Below are 22,329 nucleotides of genomic sequence, written 5' to 3'. Positions count from 1 at the left end.
GCAATTTTTGTTTCGAATGACAATGCCAACCTTACATTTTTGAAATGTACATAAAATACAATGAGTAGAGGGCCAGTATTACTGATAACAAATGCAAAACTTACTTGGTTTGAGCCACACTCTTGACCCTTCCCCAACCAGAGGCCCGTGTAGGCACCGAGGGAACAGGGCATTGTCGTGCGTGTGCACATTCTGCATGTGGTTGGCCACAGACGTCCACTTAGCGACAGCCTCCTGTCCCGAGGTGGAAGTCGAAGCTGCCCAATAGAGGTGATTTACCACGCTTTTTCTCCACTGGCCAGCGTCCTGGGTGCTCTTTCTCTTTGCGAGCTCATCAATTTTTTTCCCAATTCCTAGAGTTTAAAATACATATTTACTAAATGCAGAATAACCATAATATTACACAGCATTCCCCAAATGCATACCCTTTCCCATGTGCCATGGGTCAAAGTAGTGCCTGATTTCCTTCTTTTCCTCCCTTAAAAACTTTTGCACGCCGGTGTGTCGGTCCGTCACAATGGCCTCCACATTGACACCCCTCTCTTCCAGCATAGTCAGACTCCGCACAAAGCCCTCCTTCTCCATGCGCACGCTGTTTCCAACCTCATTGCTCTAATAAGACAAAAAATAAATTAGGTGCTGAAATGCACAGAGTGATCCCAAATTACATATTGAAACATTCCTTGAATTCCATTACCTGGACTAGCTGGATGTCAATGACTTTGTTATTACTGAGATTCATCATGGTGTAACTGCCATATTTGGCCGAATGTCCTACACGAATGCAAGTTGTACGTTAGCTGACTTTTACTTCTGATAAATGTTAATGAAATGTATTTACCAGGTGAATCTGCCCGCATGTCCCCGCCCAGTGACACAGAGCCGCTTTCAAGAGCCTCCCTGATGAGGTCCTCCTGCTCCAACTTCCACTGCCAGTTGACCGTAGGGATGAGGAGCTTTGCCTGATGCCTGTAGAAGCACTGCTCTGACAGTCCCTGAATATTGAAGGCCCTCAAGAACTATAAAAGGAAAAAATAGGTTATCAACTGATAATAGATGGAAACAAAATCCAAACAAAATAATTTGTGCTGTACCTTTGAAATCTGACTAAACGATGAGCCGGTGAACAGCACAGCAGCACAGAGCTGTAGGTTTCCAGCTGGGATGTTGTTCACCATGGGCTGACTGGACCACTGACTGGAGAACTCACAGCGAGGACACTGTTGACTGACCCGAAGCAGTGTGCCGACTGTGATGGTGTCCACAGCACAGCGACCAGTGCAGACAGGACAGCGCCTGAACAGCTCCAGCAGTTGGTCCTCGTGAACAATATATTTTTTGTCCTTGTGTGGAGGGACTTCAGTGGGAATGCTATATAAAATAAAGGATATTTCATCCCTCAAAAAAACAGGAAGCTGTATATATTTTTTCTATTAAAAAGCTAGATTTCCTTTGTACCTTGAACAGTTCACAGTGCTGGCACTGTCATCGATGTGGAAGCTGGGGTCAGACGCTGACACCTCACACCTTCTCCTTTTTAAAGGTGTAGAGGCTGCTCTGGGACTGTCAGGAAGAGGGATTTCCATCAGGTCCTCAGTACCACAACCGACGCTTGTGTAAGCGGTCCGGGCTTGAGTAGCTGTACAAAACACAAACAAAATAAACAAACATGTTAAAAATGGCCGTAATTATCATTTACACAAAACAGAGTGTTTTTAGAAATAAAATGACTGTATAAACAATAAAAAGAGATTTCACCTTTGCTTCGCCTGCTCGGCTTCACATTGGCCTGGACACTTGCATGCCTTACAATGACTGGATCAGTCTGGCAGCCAAATTCTCTGGTCACTGGCTGAAAACGTAAAAATACATATTATTTTTAAAATGTACACTACAGAAGAAGGGTAATGTGTTACATTTCCTTAGTGCATTTAATTGTTGTCTAATGCAGATTAGTGAACGTAAGCCAACATATGGATCCCAGCACCAGAGCACCCAATAACCATACGGTCCACCTGGAGTGGTCAGCCCTCTCGCCCCTCACTGACCACGATCACATATCACACGAGCGCGCGCGGAGCCACGGGCACCTGCCCGGTCAGTTTAGCCACACATTAGATGATAGCTATCCGTTAGCTTTATAGGTTAGCTTGTAGATGCACTCACGTTTTGCGCAGCTGTTGTCAAATATGAAAGCTACTGTCATCGCGAAAATGTAGACTAGTTTGGTGCTCAGTCTCAAGCACAATTACGCGCGGTCTCAGCGTAACTTTGTTGTGCAGACTGATGCATTAGCCACTCCCGCTAGCTACAAAAGGCTATAAAAGTTCACATGTCATAATATACAGCGGTGTAACTGTCAGCTCACCGTCTCATGCGGTTCATAGCTCTCTGTTTGAGCGGGGTTAGAGAGTTGCCAGACAGCTGATGGATGCAGACTGCTGTTCCTCTGCCCAAGTCAAGTGAACGAGTGCGGGGCGCACCGCTTGGAGCACACGCAGCCACAAGCCTCACCCAGTGCATAGTTTATTTACACGCCAGATCCCGCATTGTTTGAGACACTACTACAATCTATTTCAACGTGCACTATCGAAATTCTACTTACATGACATTAGTAGCAGTTTTAGGTTGTTGTTATTCTCACTCACCTCAGATTGGCGCCTGAAATCGTCCTGCTGGCGGGGCAGCAGTGTCGGTGGGCTCAGTCGTGGAAGAGCAAGGGTGGGGACTGCCTCATTCTTCAAACGAAGAACCTTACTGTAGCCCAGCTCAAACTCCAAGGAGTTGGCGAAGGAATCGCAAGCAAAATGTTGGTTGCAAACTCCAGCACGAGGCGGGAGTTCGCAGTTTTCCCCCAGGCCAATTGCGCGCAGCCACTGGCGCCTAATTTCTAAGTCCTGAGGAAAGTAATGTAAACCTACAGAACTATGACAACCTACAACACTACACTTTCTCCCCATCCTAACAAACAAGACTACAACACTACACCTAATATTACACAATACAGAACACTAAATACAGCTAACCTAGCTAATTCTTATGCTAAATGCTACTAATCTCTCACTAAGACTAAACTACAACTAAATCTAATAACTATCTAAACTACGACAAACTAATAAATCTAACTAAAAGCTATGCTAATAAATCTAACTAAAAGCTATGTAATAAATCTAACTAAAAGCTACGCTAATAAATCGCAAACCTGAAAATCGATATAAAGACACTCGCTATTCCAAACTCCAACTCGCTACGGGGGCGTGTGCGGAGTGGGCTGCTTTTATACTCCACAGAAGAGAGGCCGCTGACGTCGGCGCCCTCCTGCTGACGTAAGCGCCCCGCTCAGAGCTAATCACGAAGGAAACCAACAGTAAAGCATGTAATGCACTCGATAAGGTGCAGATGGCGCCACACAGACGGTTTTGGACACAAAGACAGGATTTCAACAAATATGCACTAAATTGTTAAAATAGTGACAGATACATGTAGACAACACTATAAGATACCCATTTATACAACTTAGCTAGAAAAAAAAGTTGATTTTGGGGTTAGTTGTTCTTTAAGCACAGAAAAAGTATTTTGGGGGTAAATTTTGTCCCTCAGCGCCCCCTAACTGAAACATCTTCCCACGGCTCTGATGTAGAACAACCGTTTTCCTCCAACCGGACTCCGGCGAGGGGAAGGGAGAGGGATGGGTGGGGGGGGAGTACAGGTGAACACATGGTTTAGTTTGTTTCTGTGTTTCGACTGGCTCGGGACACAGACAAACATGGGCTGCGTCTGAAACCGTTAAATCACTGCCTCTAAGCACAAACACTCGCATCTAACTCCTGAACCTTTCATGGGTCGACTGTCAGATCTGTGCAGTTTGTGAACGAGAGCTTCAGAGCCGGCCTTACCCAGGGGAACAGCTGCTGTTCTTCTTCTTTGAGGTCATTGGCCGACTGCAGGCCAAACAAAAGCGCATGCTGCCCCCTACTGTATGGCTGGGATGCAGGTAGGGAGGCACCGATACCACTTTTTCTAAAACCGATACGAGTACGAGTACTTTGACTTAAGTACTCGATACGAGTACAAGGCATTTTCTTCAACATTCTTACTTTTTTCACAGATTGTTTTGTAATTAGTAAAATTACTCATGTACATTTCCTTAAGTAAAGCAGGCGACACATTTAAGAGCAGTTATATTAGAATTGTGCTGATGCCATTTATTTATTTTTATTTTCATTAGGCCCGAGCGCCATCAGGGCCGGCGAAGGGTCTCTTGTAATCATATAGAGTGCACGGAGCGCACAAAACAAGCACGATGCGCGATGCGCTCGCCTCCTATCAAACATGCACTAACGCACTCCTCTCGTCGTGCACGTCCCGTGCACATGTATCAGAAAACAAACATTGTAATTGGACAGGGCGCGGAGCGAAGCGGAGCGCACTCACCCAAAAAAAATGAGCGCGAAGCGCTCCCCTCCTCTCAAACACTCACTAATGCACTCTACTTGTCGTGCACGTCTCGTGCACATACATATATAATGCAAAAATCAACATTGTAATTGTACAGAGCCCATAAAAGTCAATGGGCGACTGGTCAGTGACCCAGGACCTCTACCATGAGGAAGGAATGCGCCAGCACTTTCCGAATTTCCGATTTGGGTAAAGCTCGGTTACGCCCGGGGGTCAGGGTCAGGTAAACTGAGAGGCCAGACCGGTGGCCCTAGAGCCAGTGGCCCTTCTGTGCTCTTCCAGAATGGACATATGGCCAGTCCTGATATTTACACTTTAAACAATGTGTTTATGAATGAAGTCTGTGACATGACTAATAAAAAGTGACTTTGATTTATCTCCATGTAAGTAAGTAAGTGAGTGAGTGAGTGAGTGAGTGAGTGAGTGAGTGAGTGAGTAAGTGAGTGAGTATCTGTCTGTCTGAATGTGCTGCTCTGATTGTAATTGTCTGCTCTGACCTGCAGTGACTCTGAACCTGCACAATGCCAGTCATGAGACAAGTACTACCGAGCCTGTTTGAGTTCCCTCAGCCCGGCTCCCCCGCGGTGCCTGTCTGTCCACAGAGCCCACTGCGCAGTAATTAAAAGTCATTTAACTCCTGTGCCCGCTGAGCTGTACTCCAGCAGAGCCCGGACTAAAGCAGGACTGACTCACTTTCCCTCCGAGCCGTAGCTGTTCATGCTGTCCTCGATGGACTCGTGGCTGGCCTGGCGGATGGTGCGACTGGGCATCTCCACGGCCAGCCCGGTCTCCGTGCTGCGCTGGACGCTCTTCAGGCGGCGGCCCTCTGCATCTGGAAGGCCAAAACAAAGAACACACATCAAACTCCAGATAACGGATCGAGCCAGGTCTGAGTTTCAGGTTTTATTAGTTACACAGATTCTTTCAGAGGGGATTCTGGCTCTGGTTTAGCTTTTGAAGGTCGTTATTAGTTGGAAAAAAGTTTGTTGTTGTTCAAAGGCTCAATAAATCAAGCAAGGAATTAGAAGAAAAACTTAAACATATTCTTAAGCATAAGCCTGGACAGTTTGTAGGCAAGGCAAGGCAACTTTATTTATACCACGCATTTCGTACACAAGGCAACTCAATGTGCCTAATGTCGTCTGTCGGATCTACGAAAGTGGAGAGTCTGAAGAAACTTAATTTGGAGAAAACAGGACCTAAAGCTTGAAGTCCTAAAGAAGAAGAAAAAGTCCTAAAATAAGCACGTTTAGTGTCTTTTTCTACTCTTTATAGACGTTAAGGGAGAAAACTAGCTAAAAATCTCACCATTAACTGAAAAGTCGATGTCTCCACCCAGGGATGCACCGATCCGATACTGACATCAGGAGAAAATACAATATCGGGTATCGATTCCACACATCCTCCCCGCTTTAACCTAGTAAATCTAGTGAATATGGACACGCTGCGCCTCGTTTTGAAGATTAGAACCTGGGAATTCAATCGATAAAACCTCGACAAAACGGCGAGCGACAGTTTGCTAATATAATGCTAGCGACAACGGATCACGACTGGGACAGAAACTATGATTGGGTCCAATTTTTAACTCGAAAATATTATTACGCAAATTTTAGCCTGCCGTAGAGCCGAATACAAGGCTCTTTTAAAGATCTATATCACACTACAATGATGACAAGCCTTCTGTTGGTCTGTAAATGCAGTAAATTAGAATAACTGCCTTGTATAAAATGAGACGAAAACAATGATGGAAATGTGACAAAAAAGTGACGAAAAATTGAGGAAAAAATGACGAAATGTGACAAAAAAATGACAAAACTGGGACAAAATGGGATAAAAATGTATCAAAAAAATATAAAAAATGACAAAAAATGACCAAAAATTTGACAAAAAAATTACAAAAAATTGACAAAAAAATGACAAAACTGGGACAAAAGTGGGATAAAAATGTAACCAAAAAAATATAAAAAATTGACTAAAAATGACTAAAAATGACAACAAAAAAAATGGCAAAAATGTGAAAAAATGACAAAAAAATGACAAAAAAATGATAAAAAATTGACAAAAATTTGACAAAAAAATACAAAAAAATTACAAAAAAATTTAAAAAAATGTGACAAGAAAGTAACAAAGATGAGTTGAATACCCAACAAAAACATGATAGGAAAAAAATCTGACGTGAGGAAAAAGATCCTCTCGGTTCAGGCGGGAGTTAAGAGGTTAAAGAGGGGGTGTTCTGCTTTAAAGAGGGGGTGTTCTGCTTTAAAGAGGGGGTGTTCTGCTTTAAAGAGGGGGTGTTCTGCTTTAAAGAGGGCGTGTTCTGCTTTAAAGAGGGCGTGTTCTGCTTTAAAGAGGGGGTGTTCTGCTTTAAAGAGGGGGTGTTCTGCTTTAAAGAGGGGGTGTTCTGCTTTAAAGAGGGGGTGTTCTGCTTTAAAGAGGGGGTGTTCTGCTTTAAAGAGGGGGTGTTCTGCTTTAAAGAGGGGGTGTTCTGCTTTTGTCAGTCCCATAGCACCAGTCTATATCACACTACAATGATGACAAACCTTCTGTTGGTCTGTAAATGCAGTACATTAGAATAACTGCCTTGTATAAAATGTCTCTCTCAAAATGGCTGTAGTGAATGTCTTGAAATAGGCCTCTGTCTCTTTAAGAACCTCTGAGCCTTTAGACACGCCCCCTCCACACGCTGTCTGTGGCATCAGTGGGGAGGGGGTTCTGCTGAGGAGCAGTGGTTGGTTACTCGGCTGGTGACCAAAGCTCGGAGGCGTCTCCAGGAGGTGGGGGCGTTCCTAGGAGGACTCAGGCAAACCTATCCCTAAAATGGCCGCCATCAGAGTTTTTACAGATTACTCAGAAATACGTGAATGTGCCAAGGCAACACTTCAGCCATGTTTTTAATGAGGGAGTGACAGAATAACATGAGGGAAAGCTTGAAAAAGTAAAGCAGTGCTAAGTAACTCTTGCCCCTAGAGGCCATAAGCGCCACTGCAGGTGTCGTAGCATGTTGTAGTAAACACTACGCTGACAGAAAAGACAAAGCGAGAAACAAACTTCACTGGAAAAACTAAGTCGCGCTAGCCCGCAGTTAGCTTTGCCCGTTAGCCTGTTAGCTTCTTCTTTGTGATTCCATTAGTGTGTATTGGTGACTCCGACCTGGAGGCAGGGATGTTGCAATTGTGGTTTTCTGTCCAGAGACACCAGGGGGAGATGAAAGACCCTCCAATCATCCCATAAACACTTGTATCACCCCCCGGCCTTTTATATGTTGTTGTTTCAGACCCGGAAGGAGCCGTGTTATAACAGTGTATACGTAACATATTCCTGTGCAAAACGTGGTACGGTGAATGATTACAGGTTTAAAAAGTCCAGAGGAAAAGGCCAGGTAAAGTCGACAAAACCTTCCCATAAACGGCGTTCGTCTGCGATTCAGTTCAACCACCGCTCTTTCCGTTACGCTCCCCCCGCCCCGCAGTGAGTCCCCGCTTTACTCCTCTTTGCATAAGTCGATGAGTCCGTCCCGCGCTGCCCTCGCCGGCGTGGACGGGACGAGGCTGTCAATTTTTGTCACTTTTTTGTCAAATTTTTCACATTTTTTTGTCAAATTCTTATCTCTTTTTTGTCAATTTTTTGTACATTTTTTGTAAATTTTTTGTCACTTTTTCGTCCATTTTTTCTCAATTTTTGGTCAGATTTTTGTCATTTTTTTTACATTTTTTTTCACTTTTTCGTCCATTTTTCTCACTTTTTTCACATTTTCATCCTCGTTTTCGTCTCAGTTTTGTCGCTCTTTTCACACCTTTTTTCCAGAAGCTTTTGGATTGGGGTAAAGCTGGAGAAAATGTGCTCGGTTCAGGTGGGAGTTAAGGGGTTGATATTGCCTGCAGTTCACAAACCATCCACCAGGGGAGTGCTGCAGCGCCCTCAGCACCCTGGGTTCCCACGGCCTTGAACAATAGGCAACAGTTTTACATAAATCTGCATTACGACGCTTCTGTCCATCTAAAACACTCAGGACTTTGAGTTCTCTCATGGTGACAATAAGAAGCTCAGTCTCCTCTTGAGCTTTTTGGACTCGATGGCGAACACGTACGAGCTGCTTTATCCCCGTTATTGTTGGAGAATCTCTCATTACCGGGAAAACAGCTCTTTTCAGGTTTCTATCATCATTCCCATAAACGGCGTTCGTCCGTGATTCAGTTCAACTACCGCTCTTCCCGTTACGCTCCCCCCGCCCCGCAGTGAGTCCCCGCTTCACCCCTCTTTGCATAAGTCGATGAGTCCGTCCCTCGCTGCCCTCGCCGGCGTGGACGGGACGAGGCCGGGTGAGAAATGGCTTCTCCAACACAAGGACGAGGCGCAGACGGATGCCTGGTTTAGTGCGGGACATAGATCTCACAGCGGAGGGAGGCTAAATCAATGGCGGACACACTTACGGGCCAGTTCTCTGTGGAGGGGGGAGGAGAGAAGATAAAGTGGAAGTGAAGGGATCGACTTTGGTTTATGGGAGGAAAGTGTCAGTCATCATGGTAAAGTGCACGTTCTTTAGGGTGAACTCTCGCACTTGCTCGTGGCCCTTAAGTCGAGACACTTTAGGTGAAAGTATTGATGTTTCCCGCAGTGGTGGAAGTGGAGATTTGTATCTGTTTTCCTCCCTTTACATCTTAGTTTTCATGTCAGATATAAAAATGATGATGTTTATTTGATGATGTTTTGTCTGCGAGGTGGGGGCGACCCGGAAGTAGAAAGGCCGTCTTTCCCGCGGGTTTTCATTCATAAACATTGACAGATTTGACATCCACGTGTCCTGCTAAGGGGCCCCGTGATGACGCTTTCACCCAAATATGGTGTTTTTCCTCCTACGAGACGCCGGAGCGGAAAAGTGGAAGAACGGGCCGAGCATGCGCACTCGCTACAAAACTTCAGGGCTGGTTTTCTCTGAATGAGAGAAGCCGCACTCGGGCAGAGCCTGAGCCCTTATAGAAGCTCCCACAGACTCCACACTTTACAGGCTGAGACACAACAAGGTTTTGAAGGTTTTTTCAGAGGGATTTTTTAATATCTAATTCCTAGCCTGATTTATTCAGCTTTGAAACCAAAAAAACAGGCGGAATTAGGGCTGCTCGATTATTGAAAAAATAATAATCACGATTATTTTTGTCATAATTGAAATCACGATTATTCAAACGATTATTTGTTGCCTTTAAAAAAAAAATCAAAAAAGTGACAAAAATCCCCCAAAAAAAGACAAAAATCCAGCAAAAAAGTGACAAAAATCCATTAAAAAAAGACAAAAATCCAAAAATTAAAAAATTGATTTTTTGTTTTTTTTTTTGTTTTTTTAACATTTAAAAAAATAATAATAATAAAAAAAAATATATGATCGATTTTTGGCGATTATGCTAATTTTGTAATCGTTTACTGTTGTAATCGTAATCGAATTTCGATTAATTGCACAGCCCTAGGCGGAATTTGAGTTTTTACAGATTTTTTCACTGATGATTAGTTTAGTGAAAAACTAAACAAAATATCCAAAATCCCCTCTGAAAAAATCTTAGTTACTAATATGTCAATAAAATAAAACCATAACATTTAATCTGGCTCAATTCATTATTTTGATTTCGTCGAGTCTGCCAGAGGAAAAGTGGCTCAAGTGTTGCTGAATCTCGACCTGACCCCAGATCAGAACTGTGGCTTAAATCCAGGCGACTTTCCGTTTTAGTTTTGGACAGTGTTGTTGAGAAGGAGCGACGTCGCCGGCTGTGTGTCGAGTCAGTTCTGTCACATCTTATTCCCACTTCTACTCCGGAATTCCACAATGGAAGCGGGGGGTGTGGGATGTGACATAAAAGCATTCGGTCACTGTTTAATAAGTGTTTCCATCCGCTCGAGGATCCCGGTTATTAAACATGTCCCGGTGACGGCAGGTCTCATGACGTGGTGTTTATCTGTCACTGAGGAATGGGGAAACTCAAAGCCCGTTCACAGGATCAAACAAGGAATCCCGGCTGCGAGTATTGAGGCGACATCTGCACAGGCGTAGTTCAATTATATTTTTCCGCACTATTCAACTTATTCCAGAAGTTTGCATCAATGTTCTGTTCCTCCAGTTCATCCCCAGCGATGGGAAGGGAGAGAGTGGAGCTGATGGACTTTTTTTCCCCATCGTGACCCATCTGTTCGACAGTGCCGGAAAACCAACCGCTTTGAAACAATAGCAGAGCCGTGGGGAGATGTTTTAGTTAGGGGGCGCTGAGGGACAACATTTACCCCCAAAATACTTTTTCTGTGCATAAATCCTATTGATTAACCTCTTAACTCCCGCCTGAACCGAGAGCATTTTCCCCAGTTCAGCTTTACCCAAATCCTGTAGGCCAGTGTAACGCCTCATTTGAAAGAAAAACTAAATGGATCTTTTTCCTCACGGCAGATTTTTTTTCATCACTTTTTTTCTTGGGCAGTCGTCAAATTTTCGTCACATTTTCAGGACTTTTTTGTCACTTTTTCGTCAAATTATTCACATTTGTTTGTAAATTTTTATTAATTTTTTTGTAAATTTTTTGTAAAGTTTTCGTCAATTTTTTCTCACTTTTTTGTAAATTTTTTGTCATTTTTTGTCAATTTTTTCTAAATTTTTTCGTCAATTTCTCACTTTTTTGTCAATTTTTGTAAATTTTTTGAATTTTTTGTCACTTTTTCGTCAAATTTTTCTCACTTTTTTGTAAATTTTTGTAAATTTTTTGTAAATTTTTCGTCAATTTTTCGTCAATTTTTTCTCAATTTTTGGTCAGATTTTTCTCACTTTTTTGTCCATTTTTGTAAATTTTTTGTAAATTTTTTTTTAATTTTTTGTCACTTTTGTCACATTTTCATCATTGTTTTCGTCTCACTTTTGTCGCTATTTTCACACCTTTTTTCCAGAAGCTTTTGGATTGGGGTAAAGCTGGAGAAAATGTGCTCGGTTCAGGTGGGAGTTAAGGGATTAATATTGCCTGCAGTTCACAAACCATCCACCAGGGGGAGCTGCAGCGCCCTCAGCACCCTGGGTTCCCACGGCCTTGAACAATCGGCAACAGTTTTTCATAAATCTGCATCACGACGCCTCTGTCCATCTAAAACACTCAGGACTTTGAGTTCTCTCATGGTGACAATAAGAAGCTCAGTCTCCTCTGAGTCCAGAAAGAGGAGCCTTTTGGACTCTGCTTTATCCCTCTCATTACCGGGAAATCAGCTCTTTTCAGGTTTCTCTCATCAGGAAAGACAAAACTGCAATATGAACCTCTCACCACCCGCCTTAAACCTTCTATATAACGCACAATTGACTTTTTAGAGCCATGTTGTTTTGCCATTTCCTCATCAAAAACACCCCAATCCTCCTGAATCCTGCTCATTGTTTACGTCATAGTGTCAAACAGGAAGTGCTCGACGTCTGTAATGTAGTGTCTTATGGCCTGATTTTAATCTATAAAACATCTTTTTTCATTATTTTTGTTGTAAGAAAGAAATAAAGAAAATAAAAAAGGAAGTGCCCGAGGCGTCTGCGCTGCCCCTGCAGGGAAAACAAACCCCCTGACGTCATGTTTGCACTGAAAGCTGTGAAAAAGGAGCTCTTTCTAACCTACTCTGGACACGCCTGGTCTTTTTTCTCACCTAGCAATAATATTTAGTTTAGTTTAGTTCATTTGAGCAATTCCAAGTTCCAAGTTGTGAGAAGAAAAAGAAAAGAAACACAATAATGCCCAAAAGGGAGGAGGTGTCATGGTCTGTTTCTGTTGCCCTGTTTTGGTTTGTTTTCTTGTGTTTATGTCCTTGGTGTTTTATTTTGACTTGTCTTTTTGGTCTGTTGTGATTTTCTGTCTGACTTCCCTCTCGTTATTGCCTGCCCCGCCCTAATGTGTCTCACCTGTGCCCCGTTTCCTCATGTATTTCTACCCCTGTGTTCCCTTGTTCTTGGTCAGTTGTGCAAAATGGACTTTTTCCAGCTTTCCATCCTGTTATTCTGTCACTCCCTCATTAAAAACATGGCTGAAGTGTTGCCTTGGCACATTCACGTATTTCTGAGTAATCTGTAAAAACTCTGATGGCGGCCATTTTAGGGATAGGTGTTTGTCACATTTTTGTCATTTTTTTGTCATTTTTTTGTCACATTATTTTGAATTTTTGTCGCGTTTTTGTCACATTTTTGTTGAATTTTTGTCACATTTTTGTCATTTTTTTGTCACATTTTTTTTAATTTTTGTTGAATTTTTGTCACATTTTGGTTGAATTTTGGTTGAATTTTTGTCACATTTTTGTAATTTTTTTGTCACTTTTTTGTCACATTTTTGTCATTTTTTGTCACATTTTTTTGTCACATTTTTTTTTTATTTTTGTTGAATTTTTGTCACATTTTTGTTGAATTTTTGTCATTTTTTGTCACATTTTTGTTGATTTTTCGGCTGATGGCGGCCATTTTAGGGATAGGTTTGCCTGAGTCCTCCTAGGAACGCCCCCACCTCCTGGAGACGCCTCCGAGCTTTGGTCACCAGCCGAGTAACCAACCACTGCTCCTCAGCAGAACCCCCTCCCCACTGATGCCACAGACAGCGTGTGGAGGGGGCGTGTCTAAAGGCTCAGAGGTTCTTAAAGAGACAGAGGCCGATTTCAAGACATTCACTACAGCCATTTTGAGAGAGACATTTTATACAAGGCAGTTATTCTAGTTTACTGCATTTACAGACCAACAGAAGGTTTGTCATCATTGTAGTGAGATATAGACTGGTGCTGTGGGACTGACAAAAGCAGAACACCCCCTCTTTAAAGCAGAACACCCCCTCTTTAAAGCAGAACACGCCCTCTTTAAAGCAGAACACCCCCTCTTTAAAGCAGAACACCCCCTCTTTAAAGCAGAACACCCCCTCTTTAAAGCAGAACACCCCCTCTTTAAAGCAGAACACCCCCTCTTTAAAGCAGAACACCCCCTCTTTAAAGCAGAACACCCCCTCTTTAACCTCTTAACTCCCGCCTGAACCGAGAGGATCTTTTTCCTCACGTCAGATTTTTTTTCCATCATGTTTTTGTTGGGTATTCAACTCATTTTTGTCACATTTTTGTAATTTTTTTTGTAATTTTTTGTATTTTTTTGGTCAATTTTTTGTCAATTTTTTGCATTTTTTGGTCAAATTTTTATCACATTTTTGTTATTTTTTTGTCAATTTTTTGTCATTTTTTTGTCATTTTTTCGTCTAATTTACTGCATTTACAGACCAACAGAAGGTTTGTCATCATTGTAGTGTGATATAGCCTGGTGCTATGGGACTGAGAAAAGCAGAACACCCCCTCTTTAAACAAGCACATTCTCTCCAGTTTGGCTTTACTGAAATCTAAAAGCTTCTCGACTTCTCTACAAAGCAGCAACTTTTCGCATTTTGTCTCGTTTTTGTAAATGGGCTGAACTCATAAAGCGCTTTTCTACCTTCATGCGGCCCAAAGCGCTTTACAGTAAAGAACCAGTCGCCCATTCACCCTCTCATTCACACACCAGTGCACGCAGACACTGGAGGCGAGGAGGGGGAAGTGTCCTGCCCAAGGACACGACGACAGTGTGCGATTCGAACCTTCCCATCACGAGACGACCCGCCCTCTTTTTGTCCTGTTAGAAGTTTACGTTTTCCTATGAATGAGTAAAAATAATGACTTGAGCGTCGTCCGTCTCCGTCCGTAACGATATAAATATCTGGGCAGAAGAACAATCCTCCTCCTCCTCTCGCTCTCTGTCCTTTCGTTCTCTCGTCCTGCGTGAGCGGAGAGGACGAAGTGTCACCGCTGTCGGTTGCCATGGCCGCGGATGCTGCCGTTACCGCGGGAGACCACCGGGGGGGGGGGGGGGGGGCGTGGCGGCGGGCGCGTGGCGGCGGGGAGGGGGCGCCGCCGGGCTGGTTATGTAAAAGCAGGTGTGTTCGGGATCTGAGAGGGCGAGGGGGCGGGGCGTTACTCAGGGGGGGAAGTTTGTCCCAGGGATCCCATGTTTTGTTGCTTTGGCGGCCATGGTCAGGAGAAGTGAAGCTAATTCACAAGTCAAGATCATTTTATTTATTTCTACTCTATGATAAACTCAGAGCGAAACATGAACGGCCACTTTGAATCAATAACACCATCTACAAAACAAAGGTGCTGTGGGTAAACCGGGTTCATTTGTGTCCAGCAGGTCAGATTGTAGCGGCAGCAGAGTCCCGACTCGGGTCCCGACAAGAACCAGGAAACAGGACCACATTAGTCCAGTGCTCAGGTCTCCTGTCACTGTGAGAATACACTTAACGGGAACGTGTGGGAATAGGCGGCGTTCACGTGACATCACAACATCCGAGAGAGCCATAGATACAGACGCATCTCGTCATAGAAGGGGGCGTGGCTTCGCCGAGGGGAAAATAGAATCTTTTGGGAAACAGTTTTTCCCTCTTTTTTGCCATTTTCTGGTGAATATGAACTTATTTATCACATAAATAAAGTCAGGTGTAAATCGGGCCCATGTGGATATTTTCTCACAGCAGATTGTTCAGTAGAAGTGAAGAAACGGCAGTTGTAGCAAGCGCTAGCTAACCGTTAGCATTAGCCCGATGCTAACATGTTGCATCATGTTAGCATTCTCCGTTGTTCATGTATTTATGGGCTGTTGAGCCACTTTGCTCCTCCCCATGTCTTTGTATCTTTATTTAGTAGAAACTATATTCATAATTCAGCGTTTGTTACAGTAGTTTTTGAATAATTAGAGAAAGTTTAGATTTTTTCAAAATTGTTTTCCCCCTTAACTGTTTTCAAAAATGACCATATATGGGCGATTCCAGAGATGCATCTGTATCTATAGACTTAACATTGAGGTGGAGCAACTGACGGTAACTACGGTAACTGACAAAATGCATATGTTGATGTCTGTTTTTTGGCTCATATCTCAGTCATTACTGGAGGAATCCACATGAAACAAAAACTGTCACAAAGTTCATGATCTCCTCTGTCAGCACATATGAACTAATGTACAATTATTTTCTCTGAAAAAGTGGCGACAATGTGTGAAAACATGACCGTGATTTTGTCCAAAAGACTTTCAGAAAATATAAAAATAAAAATAAAGTTTGTGAATCCGATCACGATCAGACACTGATGAGGAAAAACATTTGTCAGTTTTAGTTTTTGAGATTTCTTACAAAAACTGTATTTCTCCCATAGAGCTGTATTGGCCCCGCCCTCCACCTGACATTATGACATCATCACATTCTACATCGTGAACGTCACCTGTTCACAGGAATATATGGGGATTAATGGGAATAAACACAACTGAATGTTGCCTCTTTACAGACTGGGTACTTTTGGTTTGGTCTAACCCGCCTCGATAAGAAGCCTCCGAAAGAAATCCAAGCAGAAACTTTACAAAAACTCACAAGTTTAATGGATTTAAAGGAACACACTGAGATATTGACTGAGCTTAGACGAGTTGATGTGTACCTGTCTGGTCTCTGTGCGTGCGCTCAGTCACGCAAAACGACCAAAGATGTTGTTAGCATTTGGCCTCTCCCAGTGTATTCCTATGGCTCCAAACGGGGGTGAAGTTGGAAGCGACCGAGCTCTTCCACAAACACAAAGACCAGACAGGTACGGATCAACTCGTCTAAGCTCAGGAAGAACATATCACAGTGTGGACAAACGGTGGCTGTTCCTTAAAGACTGGAAAGTTATGCTGCAGCCATTTGAGTTGATAATTTAGAAAAACATCATTTGCATAATCATTTGGAACCCGTTGTACATCTTTAAGTTGTAAACCTTTCGCACTGAAACAACAAACAGCCCCCGCCCCCAAACGAAGCATCAGTAACATTATCCGTCCTGTGTCTCCCGGCCCAGTGGACAGCAGCGGTACTGCACTCTGACATACTTTCCTTCCTCTTAACTTTCACACAAAGTGACAAAGTAAGTAGGTTGTGTCTAAAAACAGCCCGACGACAAACACACACACAAAAGCAGAAGCCATGTTTGCTTCTGAAAACGAGGGGCTGCTGCGGCGTCAGCGATGACTAAGGCTTCACGAAAGCGAGCGGGCGCTTGGCTCGGGAACAGTCCCAGCAGCAGAAAGAGCAGACGGCGTTAATTACTTTGAGGGAGATAAGCATTTCCAACCTTTCTCCAAAATGAACTCTTTCTGCTGAGCGCACGCGCCTATTATTAGAGCCCCCGAAGACGCCGCCGCGGCTCGGGAAAGAGGCGGACATTTGCATTTCAGTCGGCCACGCCATCGATTCAAGACGGAGAAATAATTAGCCCGACGATGAAGACGAGACACGGCAGGTCAACGGGGGAAAGACGGGAGTGGATTACTGACAGAAATACTAGCTCTTATTGAAATGAGACACTTTACCCGGAAAAATGACTTGATTTGTGTCTGAAAGAGCCATTTACGGAAACACTTCACATTACGGGCCGGTAAATCTGTGGTACTTACAGTGGTATTTACAGTAGTACTTCTTGGTACTTATGCTAGTTCCTCTGACCTAAAGGTGTGAGCGCCAGTACTTCCTGTCTGTTTTCTTTTCCTGGAATAATAATCATATTTTCTACAGATTACGTTGTGGGCGGTGAGTTCCCGGTCGATGATCATTTACTGTGTGTTCAAATCATGATGTAACGAGTTCATAAAGGATTGATAGTTTGTTTTGAAGCTAAAGGCTAACATGCTATAAAAAAAAATATACATAAAAAGGCACTATTTCAAATTGTGTAATGCATTAACCCCTTAACTCCCACCTGAACCGAGCACAGTTTCTCCAGTTTGGCTTTAGCCCAATCCAAAAGCTTCTGGAAAAAAGGGGAGAAAATAGCGACAAAACTGAGACGAAAACAATGATGGAAATGTGACAAAAAAGTGAGAAAACATTAACAAAAAAGGGACGAAAAATTGATGAAAAATTGGCAAAAATGTGACAAAAAAATGACAAAAATTTGATTAAAAAAATGACAAAAATGCAATAAAACATTGACGAAAAAAAGGACAAAAATGTGACACAAATGTGACAAAAAATGACAAAAATTTGATTAAAAAAAGGACAAAAAAATGACCAAAATGTGACAAAAATGCTATAAAAAATTGACAGAAAAGGACAAAAATTGACAAAAAAATGACAAAAATATGATAAAAAATTGACAAAAATGTGACTAAAAAAAGGACAAACATTTGCTAAAAAAAAATGACGGAAAAAATTAAATAAAATGTGACAAAAAAAATGACAAAAAAGCAACAAAAATGAGTTGAACACCCAACAAAAAAATGATGGGAAAAAAAATGTGATGACGTGAGGAAAAAAGATCCTCTCGGTTCAGGCGGGAGTTAAGAGGTTAAATTAGCCTTTAGCTTCAAGACAAACTCTCTGATCCTCACAAACATAAACGTCTCGTCTATGGAAATATTTCTACCAGAAACTCACCGGTCTGAGCTCATCTTAATGGAAATGAACACGAACAGGAAGTACTAGCGCCCACAGCTTCAGCTCAGAGGAACTAGCGTAGCCACATTGTGCAACACTAGTAATTAAGGTTAGGGTCAGGGTTAGGGAGACACAGAGTTACTACAGTATCTCTCATTACTAAGAGATACAGTGGTAATGCTCTTTGTAATGAAGGTTGTATCTATTTACTTTGGTACTTTAACCTCTAACAACTCTTTTTTTTGTCAAATTTTTATCACATTTTTGTCATTTTTTGTCAATAGACACAGACGGCATCTCGTCATAGAAGGGGGCGTGGCTTCGCCGAGGGGAAAATAGAATCTTTAGAGAAACACATTTTTTCTCTCTTTTTAGCCATTTTCTGGTGGAATATGAACTTATTTATCACATAAATAAAGTCCAGTGTAAATCAGGTCCATATGGATATTTTCTCACAGCAGATTGTTCTGTAGAAGAAAAAAAACGGCAGTTGTAGCAAGCGCTAGCTAACAGTTAGCATTAGCCCGATGCTAACATGTAGCATTATGTTAGCATTCTCCGTTATTCATGTATTTATGGGCTGTTGAACCACTTTGCTCCTCCCCATGTCTTTGTATCTTTATTTAGTAGAAACTATATTCATAATTCAGCGTTTGTTAAAGTCGTTTTTGAATAATTAGAGAAAGTTTAGATTTTTTCAAAACTGTTTTCCCCTTTAACTGTTTTAAAAAATGACCATATATGGGCGATTCTAGAGATGCGTCTGTATCAATTGCTGGGTTGCAGGTGACATCACAGCATTCTAAAGGCCTATACTATTATATAGAGGAAAAATTATTTTGTTTTTGAGGAAATTTTTGGTCTTGTACAGAGAGATCATGGACCCAGTGACTGATATTCATGATATTTTTTTTTATTCGTATATTTTCTTTTTAGCTACGACTTGTGAAAGTGTAATGCTGTTAATAGGAAAAACTGGCTCCTGCCCCCCGCTGGGTCCGATGACATCATCACATTCTAGAACCTGCAACCCAGCAATAGGTGACGTTCACGATGTAGAATGTGATGATGTCATAATGTCAGGTGGAGGGCGGGGCAAATACAGCTCTATGGGAGAAATGCAGTTTTTGTAAGAAATCTCCAAAACTAAAATTGACAAATGTTTTTCCTCTTCAGTGTCTGATCGTGATCGGATTCACAAACCTGTGATATTATTTTTATGTCTGAAAGTCCTTTCTATTGGACAACATCATGGTCATGTTTTCAAATATTGTCACCACTTTTTGACATTTTTCTGAGATAATAATTGGACATTAGTTCATAAGATAAGATAAGATAAGATAAGATAAGATAAGATAAGATAAGATAAGATAAGATAAGATAAGATAAGATAAGATAAGATAAGATAAGATAAGATAAGATAAGATAAGATAAGATAAGATAAGATAAGATAAGATAAGATAAGATAAGATAAACCTTTATTCCTCTCACAAAGGAGAAATTCACTTGTTACAGTCGGCGTTACTTCACAGTCTTATTGTACAGTCTGACAGCAGTGGGGATGAAGGCTTTGCGGTAGCATATGAGCCGACAGAGGAGATCATGAACTTTGTGATAGTTTTTGTTTCATGTGGATTCCTCCTGTAATGACTGAGATATGAGCCAAAAACAAAGACATAAAATATGCATTTTGTCAGTTACCACAGTTACCGTCAGTTGCTCCACCTCAATGTTAAACTATGGCTCTTTAGAATGTTGTGACATTTTTGCCACTTTTTCATCAATTTTTTGTCACTTTTTTGCCAATGCCACTTGTTTGTCACATTTCCATCATTGTTTTCGTCTCAGTTTTGTCGCTATTTTCACACCTTTTTTTCCAGAAGCTTTTGGATTGGGGTAAAGCCAAACTGGAGCGAACGCGCTCGGTTCAGGTGGGAGTTCAGGGGTTAAGTGATAGTTTCTAGTAGTTTCAGTGATACATCTATGGTACTTATTGGTAATTCAAGGAATCTACAGCAGCAACTCATAGGCAGTAAATGCTTCTACAAACAGAAGTCATTTCTAGGATTGTGTGGCTATAAAACAACATAAAACAGCATTAGAGAAAACAACAAGTACGACCTTCATTACTAAGAGTTACCACTGAATCTAGAAGTACTTGTAATTCTCACTATAGTATCCTTTAAGTACCACAATAAGTGCCTAGAAGTACCATTATTATTACTAGTGTTTACCACCGTAAGTACCACAATAAGTGCCTAGAAGTACCATTATTATTACTAGTATTTACCACTGTAAGTACCACAATAAGTGCCTAGAATTACCACTGCAAGTACCAAGGACTTACTGGCCCGTAATGTAAAGTGTTTCCCAATTTCCAAATGAAGAGGTTATTTTATTGGCGTATTTTGTGTAAATATTTGGAATTTCGCCTCGTTTTTTCTGGATTCAAAGGTCAATAAATCAGGCTGGACATTACGTGTTGGCAAATCCTTCACAAGTAAAGTCTTAATGTGGTTTCTCGATGCTACTCTGAGTGCAGTTGTTCTTGTTCAGAGAGTGAGAAAAGCAGAGATTCACGGGCACACGAACCGACGTACCAGATGCTCGGACTTACTGCGCTTCGTACAAAGGTCTGGACCTTCACTATATCAGGTGGGAGGGGGAACTCCTCTGAAACCATTGGATCTGATTTTCGCTAGAGTTTGGTCGTGACGTATGTAATGCGCCCGAGTGAGTTAAGGCACGGTAGCGCAGTGGTTAGCGCCTCCGCTTCACAGCTAGAAGGTCCCGGGTTCGATTCCCACCAGGACGGGGCCTTTCTGTGTGGAGTTTGCATGTTCTCCCCATGTCTGCGTAAGTTTCCTCCGGGTACTCCGGTTTCCCCTACCACTAAAAACATGTACAATAGGTGATTCTGAGCACCAGCCTGGCTCTACATCATGGAGACGGGTCCCCGGGCGCGGTACTGCCGTCGACCACTGCTCCTTATGGGTCGCCCCAGTGGCATCGAAGGATGGGTTAAAAGCAGAGGACAAATTTCCCTACGGGGACAATAAAGTATACAAACAAAAAGCAGCTTTAATAACTCTTCCATTACTCTTGGGGACATTCCTTGCACATTCCAAGACACCATTGCCAAACTACAACCAGCAAATCAAAATGCAACTCTTATTGTTACCAATGCCACACATTACTGACCTTTATGTTATAATGTTGCCTTTTCATCACTTTTTGGTTGAGTTTTAGTCACTTTTTTTTAAACATTCTGTAACGAGAGCTCTTCATGTGCCCAAAGGTTTAGGTCAGTCGTTGAGCGCGAGGCGCCGATGTCTGAGATTTTGTTTTTGTTGGTTGTGAGTTTTGGATTTGCTCTTCACATCCTCCCCTTTCACACACTGTGCTTGTGTCCTGATATGGTGAATGAGGCGATGGCGTTATGCTAATTAGTCCTCACACACAGGCGCTTCCAAGTCACGATTCACCAACTTCAGAGCACAGGTGCAAAGTACAGCACTTAAAGGTACACTGCGTAACATTTTGGACTGTACTGTTGGCATCGGTACAAAACATGCTCCTAATGACCAACTCCAGGGAAAATCAAAGAATGGATTAGGATGGGAACCTAACCTACATTCTAAAAAAGTTCTACTGACTTTTGTCGACATCTCCATGGAAACGAGCTGGAGACGCACCCACTCCTGGTAAAGCTGAGCAAAATCACATGTTTGTTTGAGGTATTTTTCAATGCTGAAGATATCTGTCATAAAACAAAAGTATGTATTTCAATGTTATCTTTTGGGTAAAATTCTGCGCGGTGTGGCTTTCAGAACGTGACGTGAATCCGACACCATTTTTATTTGAACAGGATATTCTTTGTCATTCCCCGTGGTAAAAAGAAACTACTTTTTTTTGTCTTTTGTCACTTCCAGGGCTCCGTACGTTTTATCCATGAAATCCCTTATTTTTATATGAAAACATGAAATGTACCAACACATGTCTCCATTATGTTTATATAGATACAGACGCATCTCGTCATACAAGGCTTCACCAAGGGGGAAAACAGAATCTTTTGGGAAACACAATTTTTTAGCCATTTTCTGGTGGAATATGAACTTATTTATCACACATGAATAAAGTCAAGGCTAAATCAGGCCCATGTGGATATTTTCTCACAGCAGATTGTTCAGTAGAAGGGAAAAAAACGGCAGTTGCATTAGCCCAATTAGCCCAAACATGTAGCATCATGTTAGCATTCTCCGTTATTCATGTATTTATGGGCTGTTGAACCACTTTGCTCCTCCCCATGTCTTTGTATCTTTATTTAGTATAAACTATATTCATAATTCAGCACTGCACTGCAAAAACTATTTAACTAGATCAGTATAAACATCTCAATCTGAGCACAATAATCCAGATTTTAGTTGTT

At 42.1% G+C, this 22,329-nt stretch overlaps 1 protein-coding gene across 1 annotated transcript in view; it reads right to left on the bottom strand.

The window, feature by feature from the left end:
• Nucleotides 1-22,329, bottom strand: part of rims4 (regulating synaptic membrane exocytosis 4) — a 94,203-nt gene that overhangs the window by 53,485 nt on the left and 18,389 nt on the right. Inside the window, exon 2 of the mRNA XM_079579341.1 lies at nt 5,152-5,290. Coding sequence (XP_079435467.1) covers nt 5,152-5,290 — 139 coding nt within the window. The remainder of the gene's footprint in view (nt 1-5,151; nt 5,291-22,329) is intronic.

Source organism: Gobius niger, assembly GCF_951799975.1.
Source record: "Gobius niger genome assembly, chromosome: 20".
Taxonomy (NCBI): Eukaryota; Metazoa; Chordata; class Actinopteri; order Gobiiformes; family Gobiidae; genus Gobius; species Gobius niger.
Note: the sequence above shows the minus strand (reverse complement) of the source record. Positions and strands in the feature narration are given on the sequence as shown.